Source organism: Salvelinus alpinus, chromosome 22 (assembly GCF_045679555.1).
Source record: "Salvelinus alpinus chromosome 22, SLU_Salpinus.1, whole genome shotgun sequence".
In the NCBI taxonomy this organism is placed as follows: domain Eukaryota; kingdom Metazoa; phylum Chordata; class Actinopteri; order Salmoniformes; family Salmonidae; genus Salvelinus; species Salvelinus alpinus.
The window spans coordinates 50,589,652-50,610,544 of record NC_092107.1 but is presented as its reverse complement, the minus strand read 5'-3'; the positions used below and the strand labels follow the sequence as shown (position 1 = coordinate 50,610,544).

The following is a 20,893-nucleotide window of genomic DNA, read 5'->3' as shown; positions in this document are numbered from 1 at the left end:
AAAAGGAACATCAAATTAGAAATCCCAGTTAGGATCTGGCTAAAAATACACTATATATACAAAAGCATGTGGACACGCGTTAAAATTAGTGGATTCGGCTATTTCAGCCACACCCGTTGATAACAGGTGTATAAAATCGAGCACACAGCCATGCAATCTCCATAGACAAACACTGGCAGTAGAATAGCCTTACTGAAGAGCTCAGTGACTTTCAACGTGGCACCGTCATAGGATGCCACCTTTCCAACAAGTCAGTACTTCAAATTTATGGCCTGCTGGAGTTGCCCCGGTCAGCGGTAAGTGCTGTTATTGTGAAGTAGAAACATCTGTCGTAAAAAATGGTCTGTCCTCGGTTGCAACACTCACTACTGAGTTCCAAACTGCCTCTGGAAGCAACGTCAGCACAACTGCTCATCGTGAGCTTCATGAAATGAGTTTCCATGGCCAAGTCATGACGCAATGCTGAGCGTCGGCTGGAGAGGTGTAAAGCTCACCTTCATTGGACTCTGGAGAAGTGGAAACACGTTCTCTGTAGTGATGAATCACGCTTCACCATCTGGCAGTCCGACGGAGGAATCTGGGTTTGGCGGATGCCAGGAGAACGCTACCTGTCCCAATGCATAGTGCCACTGTAAAGTTTGGTGGAGGAGGAATAATGGTCTGGGGCTGTTTTTCATGGTTCGGGCCCCTTAGTTCCAGTGAAGGGAAATCTTAACGCTACAGCATACAATGATATTCTAGACGATTCTGTCCCAACTTTGTGGCAACAGTTTGGGGAAGATTTGTACAGGGTAAAAGGGATCTTGAAGAAGGAAGGCTATCACGCCATTTTGCAACAGCTAGCTAGCTGGCTACAGTAGGCCACTTTGTAGGCTATAACTCAACTGACTTACACGCTGTTTAGCTAAGTGAATAAAATCTCATTAGCTAGCTATCTCGATGTTGTCATTGTAAATTAAAAACAGTCTCCAAATGGTTTTGTAGATAATGGCCATGGAAGAGGGTGACATTGCAGCTCCGGCTGTCAGTGAAGGGAGAGTGTAGGCTACTGGACAGGACAGGAGAGTGTAGGCTACTGGACAGGACAGGAGAGTGTAGGCTACTGGACAGGACAGTGTAGGCTACTGGATAGGACAGGAGAGTGTAGGCTACTGGACAGGACAGGAGAGTGTAGGCTACTGGACAGGAGAGTGTAGACTACTGGACAGGACAGTGTAGACTACTGGACAGGAGAGTGTAGGCTACTGGACAGGAGAGTGTAGGCTACTGGACAGGACAGTGTAGGCTACTGGACAGGAGAGTGTAGGCTACTGGACAGGAGAGTGTAGGCTACTGGACAGGAGAGTGTAGGCTACTGGACAGGAGAGTGTAGGCTACTGGACAGGACAGTGTAGGCTACTGGACAGGAGAGTGTAGGCTACTGGACAGGAGAGGAGAGTGTAGGCTACTGGACAGGAGAGGAGAGTGTAGGCTACTGGACAGGAGAGTGTAGGCTACTGGACAGGAGAGTGTAGGCTACTGGACAGGATAGTGTAGGCTACTGGACAGGAGAGTGTAGGCTACTGGACAGGACAGGAGAGTGTAGGCTACTGGACAGGACAGGAGAGTGTAGGCTACTGGACAGGACAGGAGAGTGTAGGCTACTGGACAGGACAGGAGAGTGTAGGCTACTGGACAGGAGAGGAGAGTGTAGGCTACTGGACAGGAGAGTGTAGGCTACTGGACAGGACAGGAGAGTGTAGACTACTGGACAAGACAGTGTAGGCTACTGGACAGGAGAGTGTAGGCTACTGGACAGGAGAGTGTAGACTACTGGACAGGACAGTGTAGACTACTGGACAAGAGAGTGTAGGCTACTGGACAGGACAGGAGAGTGTAGGCTACTGGACAGGACAGGACAGTGTAGGCTACTGGACAGGACAGGAGAGTGTAGACTACTGGACAGGACAGGAGAGTGTAGACTACTGGACAGGACAGTGTAGGCTACTGGACAGGAGAGTGTAGGCTACTGGACAGGACAGGAGACTGTAGACTACTGGACAGGAGAGTGTAGGCTACTGGACAGGAGAGTGTAGGCTACTGGACAGGACAGGAGAGTGTAGGCTACTGGACAGGAGAGTGTAGACTACTGGACAGGAGAGTGTAGACTACTGGACAGGAGAGTGTAGACTACTGGACAGGACAGGAGACTGTAGACTACTGGACAGGAGAGTGTAGGCTACTGGACAGGAGAGTGTAGGCTACTGGACAGGACAGTGTAGGCTACTGGATAGGACAGTGTAGGCTACTGGATAGGACAGGAGAGTGTAGGCTACTGGACAGGACAGGAGAGTGTAGGCTACTGGACAGGAGAGTGTAGACTACTGGACAGGACAGTGTAGGCTACTGGACAGGAGAGTGTAGGCTACTGGACAGGAGAGTGTAGGCTACTGGACAGGACAGTGTAGGCTACTGGACAGGAGAGTGTAGGCTACTGGACAGGACAGTGTAGGCTACTGGACAGGAGAGTGTAGGCTACTGGACAGGAGAGGAGAGTGTAGGCTACTGGACAGGAGAGTGTAGGCTACTGGACAGGACAGTGTAGGCTACTGGACAGGAGAGTGTAGGCTACGGGGCAGGACAGTGTAGGCTACTGGACAGGACAGGACAGTGTAGGCTACTGGACAGGACAGTGTAGGCTACTGGACAGGAGAGTGTAGGCTACTGGACAGGAGAGTGTAGGCTACTGGACAGGACAGTGTAGGCTACTGGACAGGACAGGACAGTGTAGGCTACTGGACAGGACAGGACAGTGTAGGCTACTGGACAGGACAGGAGAGTGTAGACTACTGGACAGGACAGGAGAGTGTAGGCTACTGGACAGGACAGTGTAGGCTACTGGACAGGAGAGTGTAGGCTACTGGACAGGACAGGAGACTACTGGACAGGAGAGTGTAGGCTACTGGACAGGAGAGTGTAGGCTACTGGACAGGACAGGAGAGTGTAGGCTACTGGACAGGAGAGTGTAGACTACTGGACAGGACAGGAGACTGTAGACTACTGGACAGGAGAGTGTAGGCTACTGGACAGGACAGTGTAGGCTACTGGACAGGACAGTGTAGGCTACTGGATAGGACAGGAGAGTGTAGGCTACTGGACAGGACAGGAGAGTGTAGGCTACTGGACAGGAGAGTGTAGGCTACTGGACAGGACAGGAGAGTGTAGGCTACTGGACAGGAGAGTGTAGGCTACTGGACAGAACAGGAGAGTGTAGGCTACTGGACAGGAGAGGAGAGTGTAGGTTACTGGACAGGAGAGTGTAGACTACTGGACAGGAGAGTGTAGGCTACTGGACAGGACAGGAGAGTGTAGGCTACTGGACAGGACAGGAGAGTGTAGGCTACTGGACAGGACAGGAGAGTGTAGGCTACTGGACAGGAGAGTGTAGGCTACTGGACAGGAGAGTGTAGGCTACTGGACAGGAGGGTGTAGGCTACTGGACAGGACAGGAGAGTGTAGACTACTGGACAAGACAGTGTAGGCTACTGGACAGGAGAGTGTAGACTACTGGACAGGACAGGACAGTGTAGACTACTGGACAAGAGAGTGTAGGCTACTGGACAGGACAGGAGAGTGTAGGCTACTGGACAGGACAGGACAGTGTAGGCTACTGGACAGGACAGGAGAGTGTAGACTACTGGACAGGACAGGAGAGTGTAGACTACTGGACAGGACAGTGTAGGCTACTGGACAGGAGAGTGTAGGCTACTGGACAGGACAGGAGACTGTAGACTACTGGACAGGAGAGTGTAGGCTACTGGACAGGAGAGTGTAGGCTACTGGACAGGACAGGAGAGTGTAGGCTACTGGACAGGAGAGTGTAGACTACTGGACAGGACAGGAGACTGTAGACTACTGGACAGGAGAGTGTAGGCTACTGGACAGGAGAGTGTAGGCTACTGGACAGGACAGTGTAGGCTACTGGACAGGACAGGACAGTGTAGGCTACTGGACAGGACAGGACAGTGTAGGCTACTGGACAGGACAGGAGAGTGTAGACTACTGGACAGGACAGTGTAGGCTACTGGACAGGAGAGTGTAGGCTACTGGACAGGACAGGAGACTGTAGACTACTGGACAGGAGAGTGTAGGCTACTGGACAGGACAGGAGAGTGTAGGCTACTGGACAGGAGAGTGTAGACTACTGGACAGGAGAGTGTAGGCTACTGGACAGGACAGGAGAGTGTAGGCTACTGGACAGGAGAGTGTAGGCTACTGGACAGGACAGTGTAGGCTACTGGACAGGACAGGAGAGTGTAGGCTACACATATCACATTCCCGCATTAAAGAGAGAAAGGGGTTCTGTGTTTTATTCTCAAATTAACATTTCCTTTTTGGGTCTAGTTTTTATTTTTTATTTGATTGTCACACTCTCTCTCTCAGTAAGTCAACTATGTGAAACCATTTGGCAGCTTATCATATGGAATACATCACCATAGACCAGCCATAGACCTACAGTATGATGGCATTGCTGGCATTACTAGCATCTGAAGCAGAGAAGAGCTCAACTCACACATTGTTTACATGTTGAGCTTTATGTTCTCAGTGTAAAATGATACCAGTAGATAATATATACGAGTCAGACCATATACCAGATTGTGTACATACCTTTTAAATGCTGACATATCAAATAGTATAGTGCAAATCCAACCCTTGTAATGTAGAGACAGTATGAAAATTAGGCTACAGGAGATGAGGATTAAAATGTAACATTTTACGAGGTTCATTTTGAATTTGAATTCATTTTGGCAACGTTGCTTGCAAAATGGTTGCAGTTGTTCCCATAGATAGACAGTACATAGTGGCTCTATGTGTCACTGACCCTGGATAACCTAGTGACTGGGCTAACACTGCTAACCTTTTAGGTCAATATGCTGTTTTTATTAACATTTTATTTGGTTTATAATAGAAATTGAACTAGCTAGTAGCTAGTTATACCTAGGTAGTTTACAAGGTATGCTGACTTTTCTTAAAAACGAACATCATCATGGCTAGCTCCTTGTTCCTCATGCTAGCTCCTTGTTCCTCATGCTAGCTCCTTGTTCCTCATGGCTAGCTCCTTGTTCCTCATGGCTAGCTCCTTGTTCCTCATGGCTAGCTCCTCGTTCCTCATGGCTAGCTCCTCGTTCCTCATGGCTAGCTCCTCGTTCCTCATGGCTAGCTCCTCGTTCCTCATGGCTAGCTCCTCGTTCCTCATGGCTAGCTCCTCGTTCCTCATGGCTAGCTCCTCGTTCCTCATGGCTAGCTCCTCGTTCCTCATGCTAGCTCCTCGTTCCTCATGCTAGCTCCTCGTTCCTCATGGCTAGCTCCTCGTTCCTCATGGCTAGCTCCTCGTTCCTCATGGCTAGCTCCTCGTTCCTCATGGCTAGCTCCTCGTTCCTCATGGCTAGCTCCTCGTTCCTCATGCTAGCTCCTCGTTCCTCATGCTAGCTCCTTGTTCCTCAGTGAAATGCTCAGTTACAAGCTCTAACCAATATTGCAAAAAAGGTATTAGGTGAACAATAGGTAGGTAAAGAAATAAAACAGTAAAAAGACAGGCTATATACAGTAGAGAGGCTATATACAGTAGAGAGGCTACATACAGTAGAGAGGCTACATACAGTAGAGAGGCTACATACAGTAGAGAGGCTACATACAGTAGTGAGGCTATATACAGTAGAGAGGCTATATACAGTAGCGAGGCTATAAAAGTAGCAAGGCTACATACAGACACCGGTTAGTCAGGCTGATTGAGGTAGTATGTACATGTAGATATGGTTAACGTGAATATGCATATATGATGAACAGAGAGGAGCAGTAGCGTAAAGAGGGGTTGGTGGGTGGCGGGACACAATGCAGATAGTCTGGTTAGCCAATGTGCGGGGGCACTGGTTGGTCGGCCCAATTGAGGTAGTATGTACATGAATGTATAGTTAAAGACCATAGCCTTGCTATTGAGAGAGGTGACAATAGGCAGACCTGGCTCTCAAGAGAAGACAGGCTATGTGAACACTGCCCACAAAATGAGGTGGAAACGGAGCTGCACTTCCTAACCTCCTGCCCAATGTATGACCATATTAGAGACACATATTTCCATCAGATGACACAAATCCACAAAGAATTCAAACACAAATTACATTTTCACAAACTAGATTTATTTTACTGCTATTCAAATATTTTAAATGTTATTCTCTTGAAACTTGTTGTGTGTGTAATGTTTACTGTTAATGTCTGATTCTTTTTGTCTTTAATTCACTTGTTTTATTGGTTGTTTTAGTTTTTCACTACAGTGGGGGAGAAAGGGAGAGAGAGAGAGGGAGAGGGAGGGAGAAAGGGAGAGAGAAAGGGAGAGGGAGGGAGAAAGGGAGAGAGAAAGGGAGAGGGAGAGTGAGGGAGAAAGGGAGAGGGAGGGGGAGAGGGAGAGGGAGGGAGAAAGGGAGGGGGAGAGGGAGAGGGAGGGAGAAAGGGAGAGGGAGAGGGAGAGAGAAAGGGAGAGAGAAAGGGAGAGAGAGAGGGAGGGATAAAGGGAGAGGGAGAGGGAGGGAGAAAGGGAGCGGGAGGGAGAGGGAGAGAGAAAGGGAGAGGGAGAGAGAAAGGGAGAGAGAAATGGAGAGGGAGGGAGAAAGGGAGAGGGAAAGGGAGATTATTTTCATGTCACAAGACTAAATGGGGCAGAGGGGTAGAGTCAAAATGGTGACAGAGGAGAGAGGAGTTGGCATCATCACAATATAATCCAAACAGCAGTATCAGACATAGGATATGGAGAAAATGGTTCCTATGGGGTAACTACTATCTAGCATTAGAGAGAATGGATTCTCTGGGTTCCTATGGGGTAACTACTATCTAGCATTAGAGAAAATGGATTCTCTGGGTTCCTATGGGGTAACTACTATCTAGCATTAGAGAGAATGGATTCTCTGGGTTCCTATGGGGTAACTACTATCTAGCATTAGAGAGAATGGATTCTCTGGGTTCCTATGTGTTAACTACTATCTAGCTCTGGGTTTTGGGTTAGGCTCCTTTATGAAAGCATAACTCACAAACTATTGAAGATCATGGAAAATGCCTTGTGGGTTTGTACACATTGCAACACAGTCACAGTCAGTCCTTGGACTGAAAACAAGCAAGTTACCATTCTATCTAGATTACTGGCTGAGCCAAACAGAATCTATAGTGAACATTCTAGAGTACTGGCAGAATCTATAGTGAACATTCCAGAGTACTGGCAGAGCCAAACAGAATCTATAGTGAACATTCTAGAGTACTGGCAGAATCTATAGTGAACATTCCAGAGTACTGGCAGAGCCAAACAGAATCTATAGTGAACATTCTAGAGTACTGGCAGAATCTATAGTGAACATTCCAGAGTACTGGCAGAGCCAAACAGAATCTATAGTGAACATTCCAGAGTACTGGCAGAGCCAAACAGAATCTATAGTGAACATTCTAGAGTACTGGCAGAGCCAAACAGAATCTATAGTGAACATTCTAGAGTACTGGCAGAGCCAAACAGAATCTATAGTGAACATTCTAGAGTACTGGCAGAGCCAAACAGAATCTATAGTGAACATTCTAGAGTACTGGCAGAGCCAAACATAATCTATAGTGAACATTCTAGAGTACTGGCAGAGCCAAACAGAATCTATAGTGAACATTCCAGAGTACTGGCAGAGCCAAACAGAATCTATAGTGAACATTCTAGAGTACTGGCAGAGCCAAACAGAATCTATAGTGAACATTCTAGAGTACTGGCAGAGCCAAACAGAATCTATAGTGAACATTCCAGAGTACTGGCAGAGCCAAACAGAATCTAAAGTGAACATTCCAGAGTACTGACAGAGCCAAACAGAATCTATAGTGAACATTCCAGAATACTGGCAGAGCCAAACATAATCTATAGTGAACATTCCAGAGTACTGGCAGAGCCAAATAGAATCTATAGTGAACATTCCAGAGTACTGGCAGAGCCAAATAGAATCTATAGTGAACATTCCAGAATACTGGCTGAGCCAAACATAATCTATAGTGAACATTCCAGAGTACTGGCAGAACCAAACAGAATCTATAGTGAACATTCTAGAGTACTGGCAGAGCTAAATATAATCTATAGTGAACATTCCAGAGTGATGGCAGAGCCAAACAGAATCTATAGTGAACATTCTAGAGTACTGGCAGAGCTAAATATAATCTATAGTGAACATTCCAGAGTGCTGGCAGAGCCAAACAGAATCTATAGTGAACATTCTAGAGTACTGGCAGAGCCAAACAGAATCTATAGTGAACATTCTAGAGTACTGGCAGAGCCAAACAGAATCTATAGTGAACATTCTAGAGTACTGGCAGAGCCAAACAGAATCTATAGTGAACATTCCAGAGTACTGGCAGAGCCAAACAGAATCTATAGTGAACATTCCAGAGTACTGGCAGAGCCAAACAGAATCTATAGTGAACATTCTAGAGTACTGGCTGAGCCAAACATAATTTATAGTGAATATTCTAGAGTACTGGCAGAGCCAAACATAATCTATAGTGAACATTCCAGAGTACTGGCAGAGCCAAACATAATCTATAGTGAACATTCCAGAGTACTGGCAGAGCCAAATAGAATGTATAGTGGACATTCTAGAGTACTGGCAGAGCCAAACAGAATCTAAAGTGAACATTCTAGAGTACGGACAGAGCCAAACAGAATCTATAGTGAACATTCCAGAGTACTGGCAGAGCCAAACAGAATCTATAGTGAACATTCCAGAGTACTGGCAGAGCCAAACAGAATCTATAGTGAACATTCCAGAATACTGGCAGAGCCAAACATAATCTATAGTGAACATTCCAGAGTACTGGCAGAGCCAAATAGAATCTATAGTGAACATTCCAGAGTACTGGCTGAGCCAAACATAATCTATAGTGAACATTCCAGAGTACTGGCAGAACCAAACAGAATCTATAGTGAACATTCTAGAGTACTGGCAGAGCTAAATATAATCTATAGTGAACATTCCAGAGTGATGGCAGAGCCAAACAGAATCTATAGTGAACATTCTAGAGTACTGGCAGAGCTAAATATAATCTATAGTGAACATTCCAGAGTGCTGGCAGAGCCAAACAGAATCTATAGTGAACATTCTAGAGTACTGGCAGAGCCAAACAGAATCTATAGTGAACATTCTAGAGTACTGGCAGAGCCAAACAGAATCTATAGTGAACATTCTAGAGTACTGGCAGAGCCAAACAGAATCTATAGTGAACATTCCAGAGTACTGGCAGAGCCAAACAGAATCTATAGTGAACATTCTAGAGTACTGGCTGAGCCAAACATAATTTATAGTGAATATTCTAGAGTACTGGCAGAGCCAAACATAATCTATAGTGAACATTCCAGAGTACTGGCAGAGCCAAACATAATCTATAGTGAACATTCCAGAGTACTGGCAGAGCCAAATAGAATGTATAGTGGACATTCTAGAGTACTGGCAGAGCCAAACAGAATCTAAAGTGAACATTCTAGAGTACTGACAGAGCCAAACAGAATCTATAGTGAACATTCCAGAGTACTGGCAGAGCCAAACAGAATCTATAGTGAACATTCCAGAGTACTGGCAGAGCCAAACAGAATCTATAGTGAACATTCCAGAATACTGGCAGAGCCAAACATAATCTATAGTGAACATTCCAGAGTACTGGCAGAGCCAAATAGAATCTATAGTGAACATTCCAGAGTACTGGCAGAGCCAAACAGAATCTATAGTGAATATTCTAGAGTACTGGCAGAGCTAAATATAATCTATAGTGAACATTCCAGAGTGCTGGCAGAGCCAAACAGAATCTATAGTGAACATTCTAGAGTACTGGCAGAGCCAAACATAATCTATAGTGAACATTCTAGAGTACTGGCAGAGCCAAACAGAATCTATAGTGAACATTCTAGAGTACTGGCAGAGCCAAACAGAATCTATAGTGAACATTCCAGAGTACTGGCAGAGCCAAACAGAATCTATAGTGAACATTCCAGAGTACTGGCAGAGCCAAACAGAATCTATAGTGAACATTCTAGAGTACTGGCTGAGCCAAACATCATTTATAGTGAATATTCTAGAGTACTGGCAGAGCCAAACATAATCTATAGTGAACATTCCAGAGTACTGGCAGAGCCAAATAGAATCTATAGTGAACATTCCAGAGTACTGGCAGAGCCAAACATAATCTATAGTGAACATTCCAGAGTACTGGCAGAGCCAAATAGAATCTATAGTGAACATTCTAGAGTACTGGCAGAGCCAAATAGAATCTATAGTGAACATTCTAGAGTACTGGCAGAGCCAAACAGAATCTATAGTGAACGTTCTAGAATACTGGCAGATAGAATATTCTAGAGCAGAGGTTCCCAAATTGTGGGGTGCGCCCAAATGTGGGGGGGGGGGGGGGTGTAGAAAATGTGTAGATTTGCAGGAAATTTGCTTTAAAATGACACACAAAAAAAGTATCTATCCCATGCCAAAATGTATAGGATTGCAGGAAGTTAGCTTTAAACCTGTGAAATGTTCTCTGCCAAACAAATAGGGGTGTGAACAGTTGGTATCATTAATTAACAGTGGCCATAGAGATAGACGTGGCGTACGGGGGGGGGGGGGGGGGGGCTTAAGAGATGGCGCAGTAGGGAACTGTACAGAGACAGAGTTTGGTAGTTTTAACAGACAGGGCAATATATCTAGGAGTTCACTGTAACAGTTGGAACAGAGTGACCCTAACAGAGTGACCCTAACAGAGTGACCCTAACAGAGTGACCCTAACAGAGTGACCCTAACAGAGTGACCCTAGCGAAATGCATCAGACCTTCACCAAGACCTTCCATTTCACTGATTCAAATTCTAAACTTTCAACTTTTTTTCCATTCAGTGCCTCACAATTTCCATAAAAGGTCTTTATACGGGAACTTGTTAACACAGTTTAGGTAACATGAGTTTAAAGTCAGAAAACAAAACCCTTACCTGGTGAAGATGGGAGAAACGTCTCCTCCCTTCAGGAGGTTGTAGAATGAAAGGTTAGAGAGTTGCTCCTGCATGTATGCTGTCAGTAAATACCAGCTAGTCAGGAGGGTGCTCTCTCTCTTTCTCTACTGTCAGTAAATACCAGCTAGTCAGGAGGGTGCTCTCTCTCTCTCTCTACTGTCAGTAAATACCAGCTACTCAGGAGGGTGCTCTCTCTCTCTACTGTCAGTAAATACCAGCTACTCAGGAGGGTGCTCTCGCTCTCTCTACTGTCAGTAAATACCAGCTAGTCAGGAGGGTGCTCTCTCTCTACTGTCAGTAAATACCAGCTACTCAGGAGGGTGCTCCTGTGAGGTAAGGGCAACCAGAAGCCTGTCAGTCCGTGGGATGGTTTCTCTCCAGAGTTGAATATATTTCAGATGAAGGGGTCCTCTCTCTGCTAGCTGGAGGAAGACAGGGACACACTGACTACACCTTTCTCTCTCTCTCTCTCTCTCTCAATGCACCTCCTCTCCCAGCGATGCCAAGCAAAACTCTGGGACTAACCCTGAGTCTCTACTGTTTAGAGCTGGGAAAAAGGTTGGGTGGGGTACTGGCAGGGAAGGTTGAGGAGGGTGGAGAGCACGGTGTGTACGTGCGATGGGGGAGTTGGATAAATAATTTGGGTGGAGTCTTTCTTTGATGACAACCCCAATACAGAGATCTTCAACAGATCTTAAAGAGTCTAGATTAGATTAAAGAGTCTAGAGATTACACATCCTGCCAATGGTTGCATTATTCAGTTATAGTTTCTCCCAGTTCTTTTTTTTTTTATGTAATAAACATTCTCAGAGACCACCCCATGACTTAGTTTAAGTTCCCAGCATTTAGACATTTTCCACTGTCTACCTTCTCTCCTCCTCTTTCCACTGCTCCTCCTCTCCGCAACTCTCTAAACCCCGCAGGCACACCAACCATCACCCCCAGCGCAACGTTTCCACTACCACCGGCGCCTCCTGCTGGCTCTCAGCTACATTACATCCTTCTTCCCCTCCAAAAATCGACACCTCTTCTGTCATCGTTACTCATCCAAAATGGTATGTAGGATGCCCTGAATGTTCCACAATAAATAGAAGTAAGCAAGGCCCAGAGTTTTTCCAGTTGCCCAGAGTTTTTCCTGGTCAAATCACATGAGTGAAAAACCTTTTACATCAACAAACACAAGGCACTGTAATAGAAGCACTAGAAGCATCACAAAAACATCCTGTGGCGTTCTGCATTAGCATCGAATAGCCCCCCGCGATATGCAACTTTCCAGGGAAGTCAGGAACCAATATACACAGACAGTTAAGGAAAGCAAAGGCTAGCTTTTTCAAACATTAATGTGCATCCTGTAGTACTAACTCAAAAAAGTTCTGGGACATTGTAAAGTCCATAGAGAATAAGAGCACCTCCACCCAGCTGTCCACTGCACTGAGGCTAGGAAACACTGTCACCACCAATAAATCCATTGAGAATTGAGAATTTCATTAAGCATTTTTCTACGGCTGGCCATGCTTTCCACCTAGCTACCCCTACCCCGGTCAACAGCCCTGCACCCCCCCACAGCAACTTGCCCAAGCCTCCCCCATTTCTCTTTCACCCAAATCCAGATAGCTGATGTTCTGAAAGAGCTGCAAAATCTGGACCCCTACAAGTCTCCCGGGCTAGATAATCTGGACCCTCTCTTTCTAAAATTATCCGCCGAAATTGTTGCAACCCCTATTACTAGCCTGTTCAACCTCTCTTTCGTATCGTCTGAGATCCCCAAAGATTGGAAAGCTGCCGTGGTCACCCCCCTCTTCAAAGGGGGAGACACTCTAGATCCAAACTGCTACAGACCTTTATCTATTCTACCCTGCCTTTCTAAGGTCTTTGAAAACCAAGTTAACCGAAGCATTTCGAATCCCACCTTACCTTCTCCGCTATGCAATCTGGTTTCCGAGCTGGTCATGGGTGCACCTCAGCCACACTCAAGGTCCTGAACGATATCATAACCGCCATCGATAACAGACAATACTGTGCAGCTGTATTCATCGACCTGGCCAAGGCTTTCGACTCTGTCAATCACCACATCCTCATCGGCAGACTCAACAGCCTTGGTTTCTCTAATGACTGCCTCGCCTGGTTCACAAACTCCTTCTCAGACAGAGTTCAGTGTGTTAAATCGGAGGGTCTGTTGTCCGGACCTCTGGCAGTCTCTATGGGGGTGCCACAGGGTTCAATTCTCGGGCCGACTCTTTTCTCTGTATATATCAATGATGTTGCTCTTGCTGCTGGTGATTCTCTGATCCACCTCTACGCAGACGACACCATTCTGTATACTTTTGGCCCTTCTTTGGACACTGTGTTAACTAACCTCCAGACGAGCTTCAATGTCATACAACTCTCCTTCCGTGGCCTCCAACTGCTCTTAAATACAAGTAAAACTAAACGCCTGCTCTTCAACCGATCGTTGCCCACACCTGCCCACCCATCCAGCATCACTACTCTGGACGGTTCTGACCTAGAATATGTGGACAACTACAAATACCTAGGTGTCTGGTTAGACTGTAAACTCTCCTTCCAGACTCACATTAAGCATCTCCAATCCAAAATTAAATCTTGAATTGGTGTGCTATTTCGCTACAAAGAATCCTTCACTCATACTGCCAAACATACCCTCGTAAAACTGACTATCCTACCGATCCTCGACTTCGGCGATGTCATTTACAAAATAGCCTCCAACACTCTACTCAGCAAATTGGATGCAGTCTATCACAGTGCCATCCGTTTTGTCACCAAAGCCCCATATACTACCCACCACTGCGACCTGTACTCTCGTTGGCTGGCCCTCGCTTCTTATTCGTCGCCAAACCCACTGGATCCAGGTCATCTATAAGTCTTTGCTAGGTAAAGCCCCGCCTTAACTCAGCTCACTGGTCACGATAACAACACCCACCTGTAGCACGCGATCCAGCAGGTATATCTCACTGGTCACCATAGCAGCACCTACTCGTAGCACGCGCTCCAGCAGGTATATGTCACTTGACACTCCCAAAGCCAATTCGTCCTTCGGCCGCCTTTCCTTCCAGTTCTCTGCTGCAAATGACTGGAAAGAACTGCAAAAATCACTGAAGCTGGAGACTTATATCTCCCTCACTAACTTTAAGCACCAGCTGTCAGAGCAGCTCACAGATCATTGCACCTGTAAATAGCCCATCCAACTACCTCATCCCCATACTGTTATTTATTTTGCTCCTTTTCACCCCAGTATCTCTACTTGCACATTCATCTTCTGCACATCTATCACTCCAGTGTTAAATTGCTATATTGTAATTATTTAGCCACTATGGCCTATTTATTGCCTTACCTCCCTTATCCTACCTCATTTGCACACACTGTATATAGACTTTTCTATTGTATTATTGACTGTATGTTTTGTTTATTCCATGTGTAACTCTGTTGTTTGTGTCGCAGTTGTAAACGAGAACTTGTTCTCAACTGGCCTACCTGGTTAAATAAAGGTTAAATAAAAAAAATAAACTCTTTTAGAAAAGAAGCAAGGTTTAATTTACAGTTTTACTAAATGTACATTTATTTTTTAAAAAGTTTCATTATACACAATAAATACAATACAAAATTAATCTGTAATAATATACTACCAATTCTCTTCTGGGTTTTTTGTACATTATTTTGTTTGTCCATGTTGCTGTTGCTCTCGCTGCGTTTGGGTTTGACTTCTCCACTGGGCTTTGAAGACGGATGACATGGAGGAAGAGAGGGATGGATGAACAGTGAGGGGGGGGGGGGGGGGGGGCGTCTGTGTGTTGACTGAAATGCATCTAACATATTGAACTAGTCAGAAAGACAACATCTTGCCAGGACAACCAGAGACATAGACAACAGAAGAGATGTGTTTTAACATGCAGGCGATTTCATCACTACAAGTCTTCATCAACACCTCATCAATACAGTAATGGGGTTCCATTAGAGGCCGACAGCACCCACAACAGTCAACCAACAACAGTCAACCAACAACAGTCAACCCACAACAGTCAACCCACAACAGTCAACCCACAACAGTCAACCAACAACAGTCAGTCAGAGAGCAGTAACAACAGTCAGACAGAGTCGCCACCTCGCTATTAAAACCAGTCAGATACACCATGAATATGATGATTTACAACAGGAGAAGAGGACAGTTGATCTGGGGGACACATGGACAACAGGAGAAGAGGACAGTTGACCTGGGGGACACATGGACAACAGGAGAAGAGGACAGTTGATCTGGGGGGACACATGGACAACAGGAGAAGAGGACAGTTGATCTGGGGGACACATGGACAACAGGAGAAGAGGACAGTTGACCTGGGGGACACATGGACAACAGGAGAAGAGGACAGTTGATCTGGGGGACACATGGACAACAGGAGAAGAGGACAGTTGACCTGGGGGACACATGGACAACAGGAGAAGAGGACAGTTGATCTGGGGGGACACATGGACAACAGGAGAAGAGGACAGTTGATCTGGGGGACACATGGACAACAGGAGAAGAGGACAGTTGATCTGGGGGACACATGGACAACAGGAGAAGAGGACAGTTGATCTGGGGGACACATGGACAACAGGAGAAGAGGACAGTTGATCTGGGGGACACATGGACAACAGGAGAAGAGGACAGTTGACCTGGGGGACACATGGACAACAGGAGAAGAGGACAGTTGATCTGGGGGACACATGGACAACAGGAGAAGAGGACAGTTGATCTGGGGGACACATGGACAACAGGAGAAGAGGACAGTTGATCTGGGGGACACATGGACAACAGGAGAAGAGGACAGTTGATCTGGGGGACACATGGACAACAGGAGAAGAGGACAGTTGATCTGGGGGACACATGGACAACAGGAGAAGAGGACAGTTGACCTGGGGGACACATGGACAACAGGAGAAGAGGACAGTTGACCTGGGGGACACATGGACAACAGGAGAAGAGGACAGTTGACCTGGGGGACACATGGACAACAGGGGAAGAGGACAGTTGACCTGGGGGACACATGGACAACAGGGGAAGAGGACAGTTGACCTGGGGGACACATGGACAACAGGGGAAGAGGACAGTTGATCTGGGGGACACATGGACAACAGGAGAAGAGGACAGTTGATCTGGGGGACACATGGACAACAGGAGAGGAGGACAGTTGACCTGGGGACACACATGGACAACAGGAGAAGAGGACAGTTGATCTGGGGGACACATGGACAACAGGAGAAGAGGACAGTTGATCTGGGGGACACATGGACAACAGGAGAGGAGGACAGTTGACCTGGGGACACACATGGACAACAGGAGAAGAGGACAGTTGATCTGGGGGGACACATGGACAACAGGAGAAGAGGACAGTTGATCTGGGGGACACATGGACAACAAGCTGAACCAGAAACTCTATTTGGGGTGCTGATAGAAATCCCGATATGGAAGAGACACATGGATCTGTACCAGACCTCTCTCTTCCTGGTGCGGGTTACCTAGTGACAGCAGGCTGTAGGGCGTTCTATACCAGACCTCTCTCTTCCTGGTGCGGGTTACCTAGTGACAGCAGGCTGTAGGGCGTTCTATACCAGACCTCTCTCTTCCTGGTGCGGGTTACCTAGTGACAGCAGGCTGTAGGGCGTTCTATACCAGACCTCTCTCTTCCTGGTGCGGGTTACCTAGTGACAGCAGGCTGTAGGGAGAGTCCCCTCATTAGTGTTCAGTAGAACACACCGTAGTAAAACCGTTTGCAACAGAAAACAAAAATCTGTGTTCTTATTGGACTAGTTTGTGTAGTTTCAGAATTCTTTTCACCCGTTTCATACCTCGTCAACATGACCAAAGTGTTATTATTAACCAGGAAACAGACAGACAGACAGACAGACGAGCAGACAGACATAACATGATGAACTAAGGAATGTAATGGAATACAGCGTGTGAATGAAAAACCTCAAGACTAATTACTCTAATGAATGACTGAGCGTGGTTGAGAGAGCAGAGGAGACTTCCAGAGTAAAGCATGATACCTTTTTACAGAGAGAGAGAGAGTCGTCACCATCCACCCATCCATGGTGTGACTGAGAGCATTGGGTCATGTTGTAAAGTAGACAACATTCAGATGGACAAACAGTTGATCAAAGCACAGTGAGACTTCTCTGTGCACCTCTCCTCCTCTTCAGTCTCTACTGTCCCGTGTGTGTGTGTGTGTGTGTGTGTTATCTGCCTTGAGTCTGTGGCACCAGGCCGCCGTTGCGTCCTCTGCCTCCAACCTGAGAAGAGGAGGAGGATGAGGAAGAGGAGGAGACTGAGGGTCTGTGTGTGTTTGAGGAGGACTGGGGGCCCGTGGCGCGCTGACTGTGGTGTAGCTTGCCGGAGCCCCCTTTGGCCCCGCGTGGCGTGGGTCCCTGGGCTTGGCCCTGCAGGTTGAGGATGGAGTCGATGGCACACTGCAGGTGCTCGTTAAGAGACTCATCGTGTGGCGGGGAACCGGAGGAGAAGGAGGCGTTGTCCATGTCAGGGGAGTCCGACTTACAGCGCTTAGCAGGAAGTGATGAGTCTCTGTAACAGGAAGCATCTGACGGCGTGGACGGGGGCCCAGGGGCATGCTGGTCCATTCTGAACGTTCCGCTCCCTGACCTCTGATGGTTTTTACTGCTCACCCTTTTACACCTCCCCACGTCCCCCCCTCTGTCCCCTCTGTCCCCCTCACTGTCTCTGGATCTGTCTGAGAGGTGAGGGTTTGTGTTTTTGATGCCACGGTACAACACCTCCATTTGCTCCAGACCTTGCACTAAGCCAGGGGAGGAGGCGGTGGAGTTCCCCAGCCTCGGGGCCTCTCGGCTGGGCTCTGTGTAGGGGTGGGAGCCCGCCTCCCTGGAGCTGCCTCCTCTCTTCTCCAACTTCACGTTGGCGATCACTGTCCGCTCCGAGAGGGCAGAGGGCGAGGAGGAGGGCGGTGGGAGGGGAGATTTGGGGGGTGAGGGGGAGGGACGGGGGTACGGGACACTGTCTCCTCCTCCTCCCGGAACTCCCGGTCGGACGCGCGGGCTGATGTTCTCCCGGTAAGTCTTCCGTAGCGGTAGGCGGCAAGTGGTCTGAGGAGGCGTGACCGTGGAGGCGGGGTTACGCTCGACTCCACCCACGTTGTGATGTTCTAACGTTCCGTTCATCTGAGCAGTGAAGGAGGACGAGGATGGTGTTGTCGTTGATGATGAAGACCAAGGGTGATAGGAAGAGGAGGATGGGGGTGGGGGGGCTGTGACTCTCTGGAGGGGGCTGGGGGTCGCCTGTGTGGTTGCTATGGAGACCGTTGCCAAGGAAGTGGCATTACAGGTAGGGGGCGGAGTCCTAATGACAGTAGTTATAGAAGGAGGCGTGGCCAGTGCTGCTACGGCTCGGGCTTTTGGATGTGTCAGTGTTGATTGGGGCTGGGTGGTAGGGTGTGTCAGTACTGATTGGGCCTGGGTGGTAGGGTGTGTCAGTACTGATTGGGCCTGGGTGGTAGGCTGTGTCAGTGCTGATTGGGGCTGGGTGGTAGGGTGTGGTTGGGCTGATTGGGGCTGGGTGGTAGGGTGTGTCAGTGCTGATTGGGGCTGGGTGGTAGGGTGTGTCAGTGCTGATTGGGGCTGGGTGGTAGGCTGTGTCAGTGCTGATTGGGGTTGGGTGGTAGGCTGTGGTTGGGCTGATTGGGGCTGGGTGGTAGGCTGTGTCAGTGCTGATTGGGGCTGGGTGGTAGGCTGTGGTTGGGCTGATTGGGGCTGGGTGGTAGGCTGTGTCAGTGCTGATTGGGGCTGGGTGGTAAGCTGTGTCAGTGCTGATTGGGGTTGGGTGGTAGGCTGTGGTTGGGCTTGAGGCTGGGTGGTAGACTGTGTCAGTGCTGATTGGGGTTGGGTGGTAGGCTGTGGTTGGGCTTGAGGCTGGGTGGTAAGCTGTGGTTGGGCTTGAGGCTGGGGGGTGGGCTGTGGTTGGGCTTGAGGCTGGGGGGTAGGCTGTGGTTGGGCTTGAGGCTGGGGGGTGGGCTGTGGTTGGGCTTGAGGCTGGGGGGTGGGCTGTGGTTGGGCTTGAGGCTGGGGGGTGGGCTGGGGGGTGGATGGTGTGTGGACCAGGTCGAGGGCAGTGTTGTGTACTACCTTACTAAACCCCGCTTCCTGTTTGATCTTGAGCTTCAAGCCGATGCGTGGGCGGGCGGCGTAAGTCTTCATGGGAGGTTTACTGGTCCTCTGGGGAAGAGAATCACCATCATCTTCATCAGCTGGACGAGAGGAGGGGCGGTAGGAGGAGTTGGAGGAGAAGGGGCGGTAGGAGGAGTTGGAGGAGGGAGGCGGCGGAGGACCGTGGCTGAAGGAGGAGCTGTGACTCTGGGTGTCGGATGTCTGCCTAACCCCTGACCCCGACCTAGCTACAGGAACTGGGGAGCTGGACCAGGAGACAGACGCCCCAGCTCCTCCCTGCTTTATCACCAGCTTGGTGGAGGGGAAGTGGGCCGGTGTTGAGGCTGCGATGGGGGTGGGAGCTTTATCTGCCCCTGCCGCAGATACACTACTCCACACGGCGCTGGGCTCAGCCGACACAAAAGACTGGGGCTGGGGCATGCTGGCAGATCCACTCTCCCGCTCCAGCATCTTCGAGTTGGCCACATACTCCTCTGGAGAGAGAGACAGAGAGAGAGAGCGAGAGAGAGAGACAGAGAGAGCGAGACAGAGAGAGAGAGAGAGAGACAGATGTTATAAGATGAGGCAGAGATGAGACCTAACCAAAGACAAATCTACTCCAAATACTAAACTGATTAGCTATATGCTGCTCTGCTGCTGTACACAAGAGGGACAGACTGACCAATAGAAACGTTACAGAGCTTCTCCTTGCTGATCTCTTGTCATTTTTGTCAAGTCTCCCAAGAGGTTGATCACCTCAAGACATTTACCTGGGATAACACATCTACCAGGGATAACACTGTCATGACATTGGCCTGGGGGTAGGTTTATGACAGTCATGAATACACCCCCCCCCCCCCCTTTTTCCTCTCTCTACCCTACTGATGTGACATTTGAAAATCCCTTGGTTAACGTAGAGATTCTGGGAACATCAGAAGGTGGGGGGAAATTAACCATATTTTGGTAATCCGACCAGTTGAACATATGGGTTGGTACTTAATGAATATGATGTCAGTTCGGTTGTCATCTGAGACATTCTCATCAATGACAGGATGACATAAACGCTACAGTGGAAAGTCTACATATTAGAGTTATCAGATTCACATGGAATTGTTGGGCAATTTAAATGTTTGAATATAAAATTATTGGTGAAAAGATTAAAAGTAATTTTAGCTTCCAAATGAGAGATTTGGGTTTTCATAAGGTTAGGGCTCTGCTCAATCAGTGGCCCGCCCCTGTGAAGAGACATGGGTTATAAACTATGATACACACCCTTCTCTCCCTCCACTATATAAAGCCTTGACGAAAATGTAACCTCCTGTTCCGAGGATGTGAGGGCGACGGTCCATACATTAAAAGGACTAACATGTCAACTGTTCCGGGTACATTAGGATGACGATCCGATGTCAGAATGGTTCAGATAATAACTACAGAACGAAGTCAACCTCAGCGTGAGCTTTGGTTGCGAATGGTATGAACTTTGAACTCTTATTCGCTACAGAAGTGATACCTCCTAGCCGTTGAGTTAGCAGCGGCTGCTGCAAACGTGGGCTAGGAAAGAACGGACAGAGTATCCCGTCTACCACACAATGACGTTACTACAACGTATTCAATTTACCAGCAGAGACATTCTTCAAAGGACAAAGGACCCGGTTGGGAAACACGGCCTTCCATCTACCACCAACCTACCGAAGCGCAGC

The 20,893-nt window shown here is 47.9% G+C and overlaps 2 protein-coding genes across 5 annotated transcripts in view; both read right to left on the bottom strand.

Moving 5' to 3' along the window:
• The window catches only part of ehd2b (EH-domain containing 2b), a 36,851-nt gene extending 25,275 nt beyond the window's left edge, over positions 1-11,576 (bottom strand). The window contains exon 1 of the mRNA XM_071360262.1: positions 11,007-11,576. The gene's annotated coding sequence lies outside the window, so the exon portion shown is untranslated. The remainder of the gene's footprint in view (positions 1-11,006) is intronic.
• A 2,976-nt stretch (positions 11,577-14,552) lies between these two features.
• bicra (BRD4 interacting chromatin remodeling complex associated protein) overlaps positions 14,553-20,893 on the bottom strand; it is an 81,194-nt gene continuing 74,853 nt past the window's right edge. For all 4 annotated transcript variants that reach the window (XM_071360254.1, XM_071360255.1, XM_071360257.1 and 1 more), the window contains one exon: positions 14,553-19,687. In XM_071360254.1, the coding sequence (XP_071216355.1) occupies positions 17,259-19,687 (2,429 nt within the window). In that variant the 3' untranslated portion in view covers positions 14,553-17,258. The remainder of the gene's footprint in view (positions 19,688-20,893) is intronic.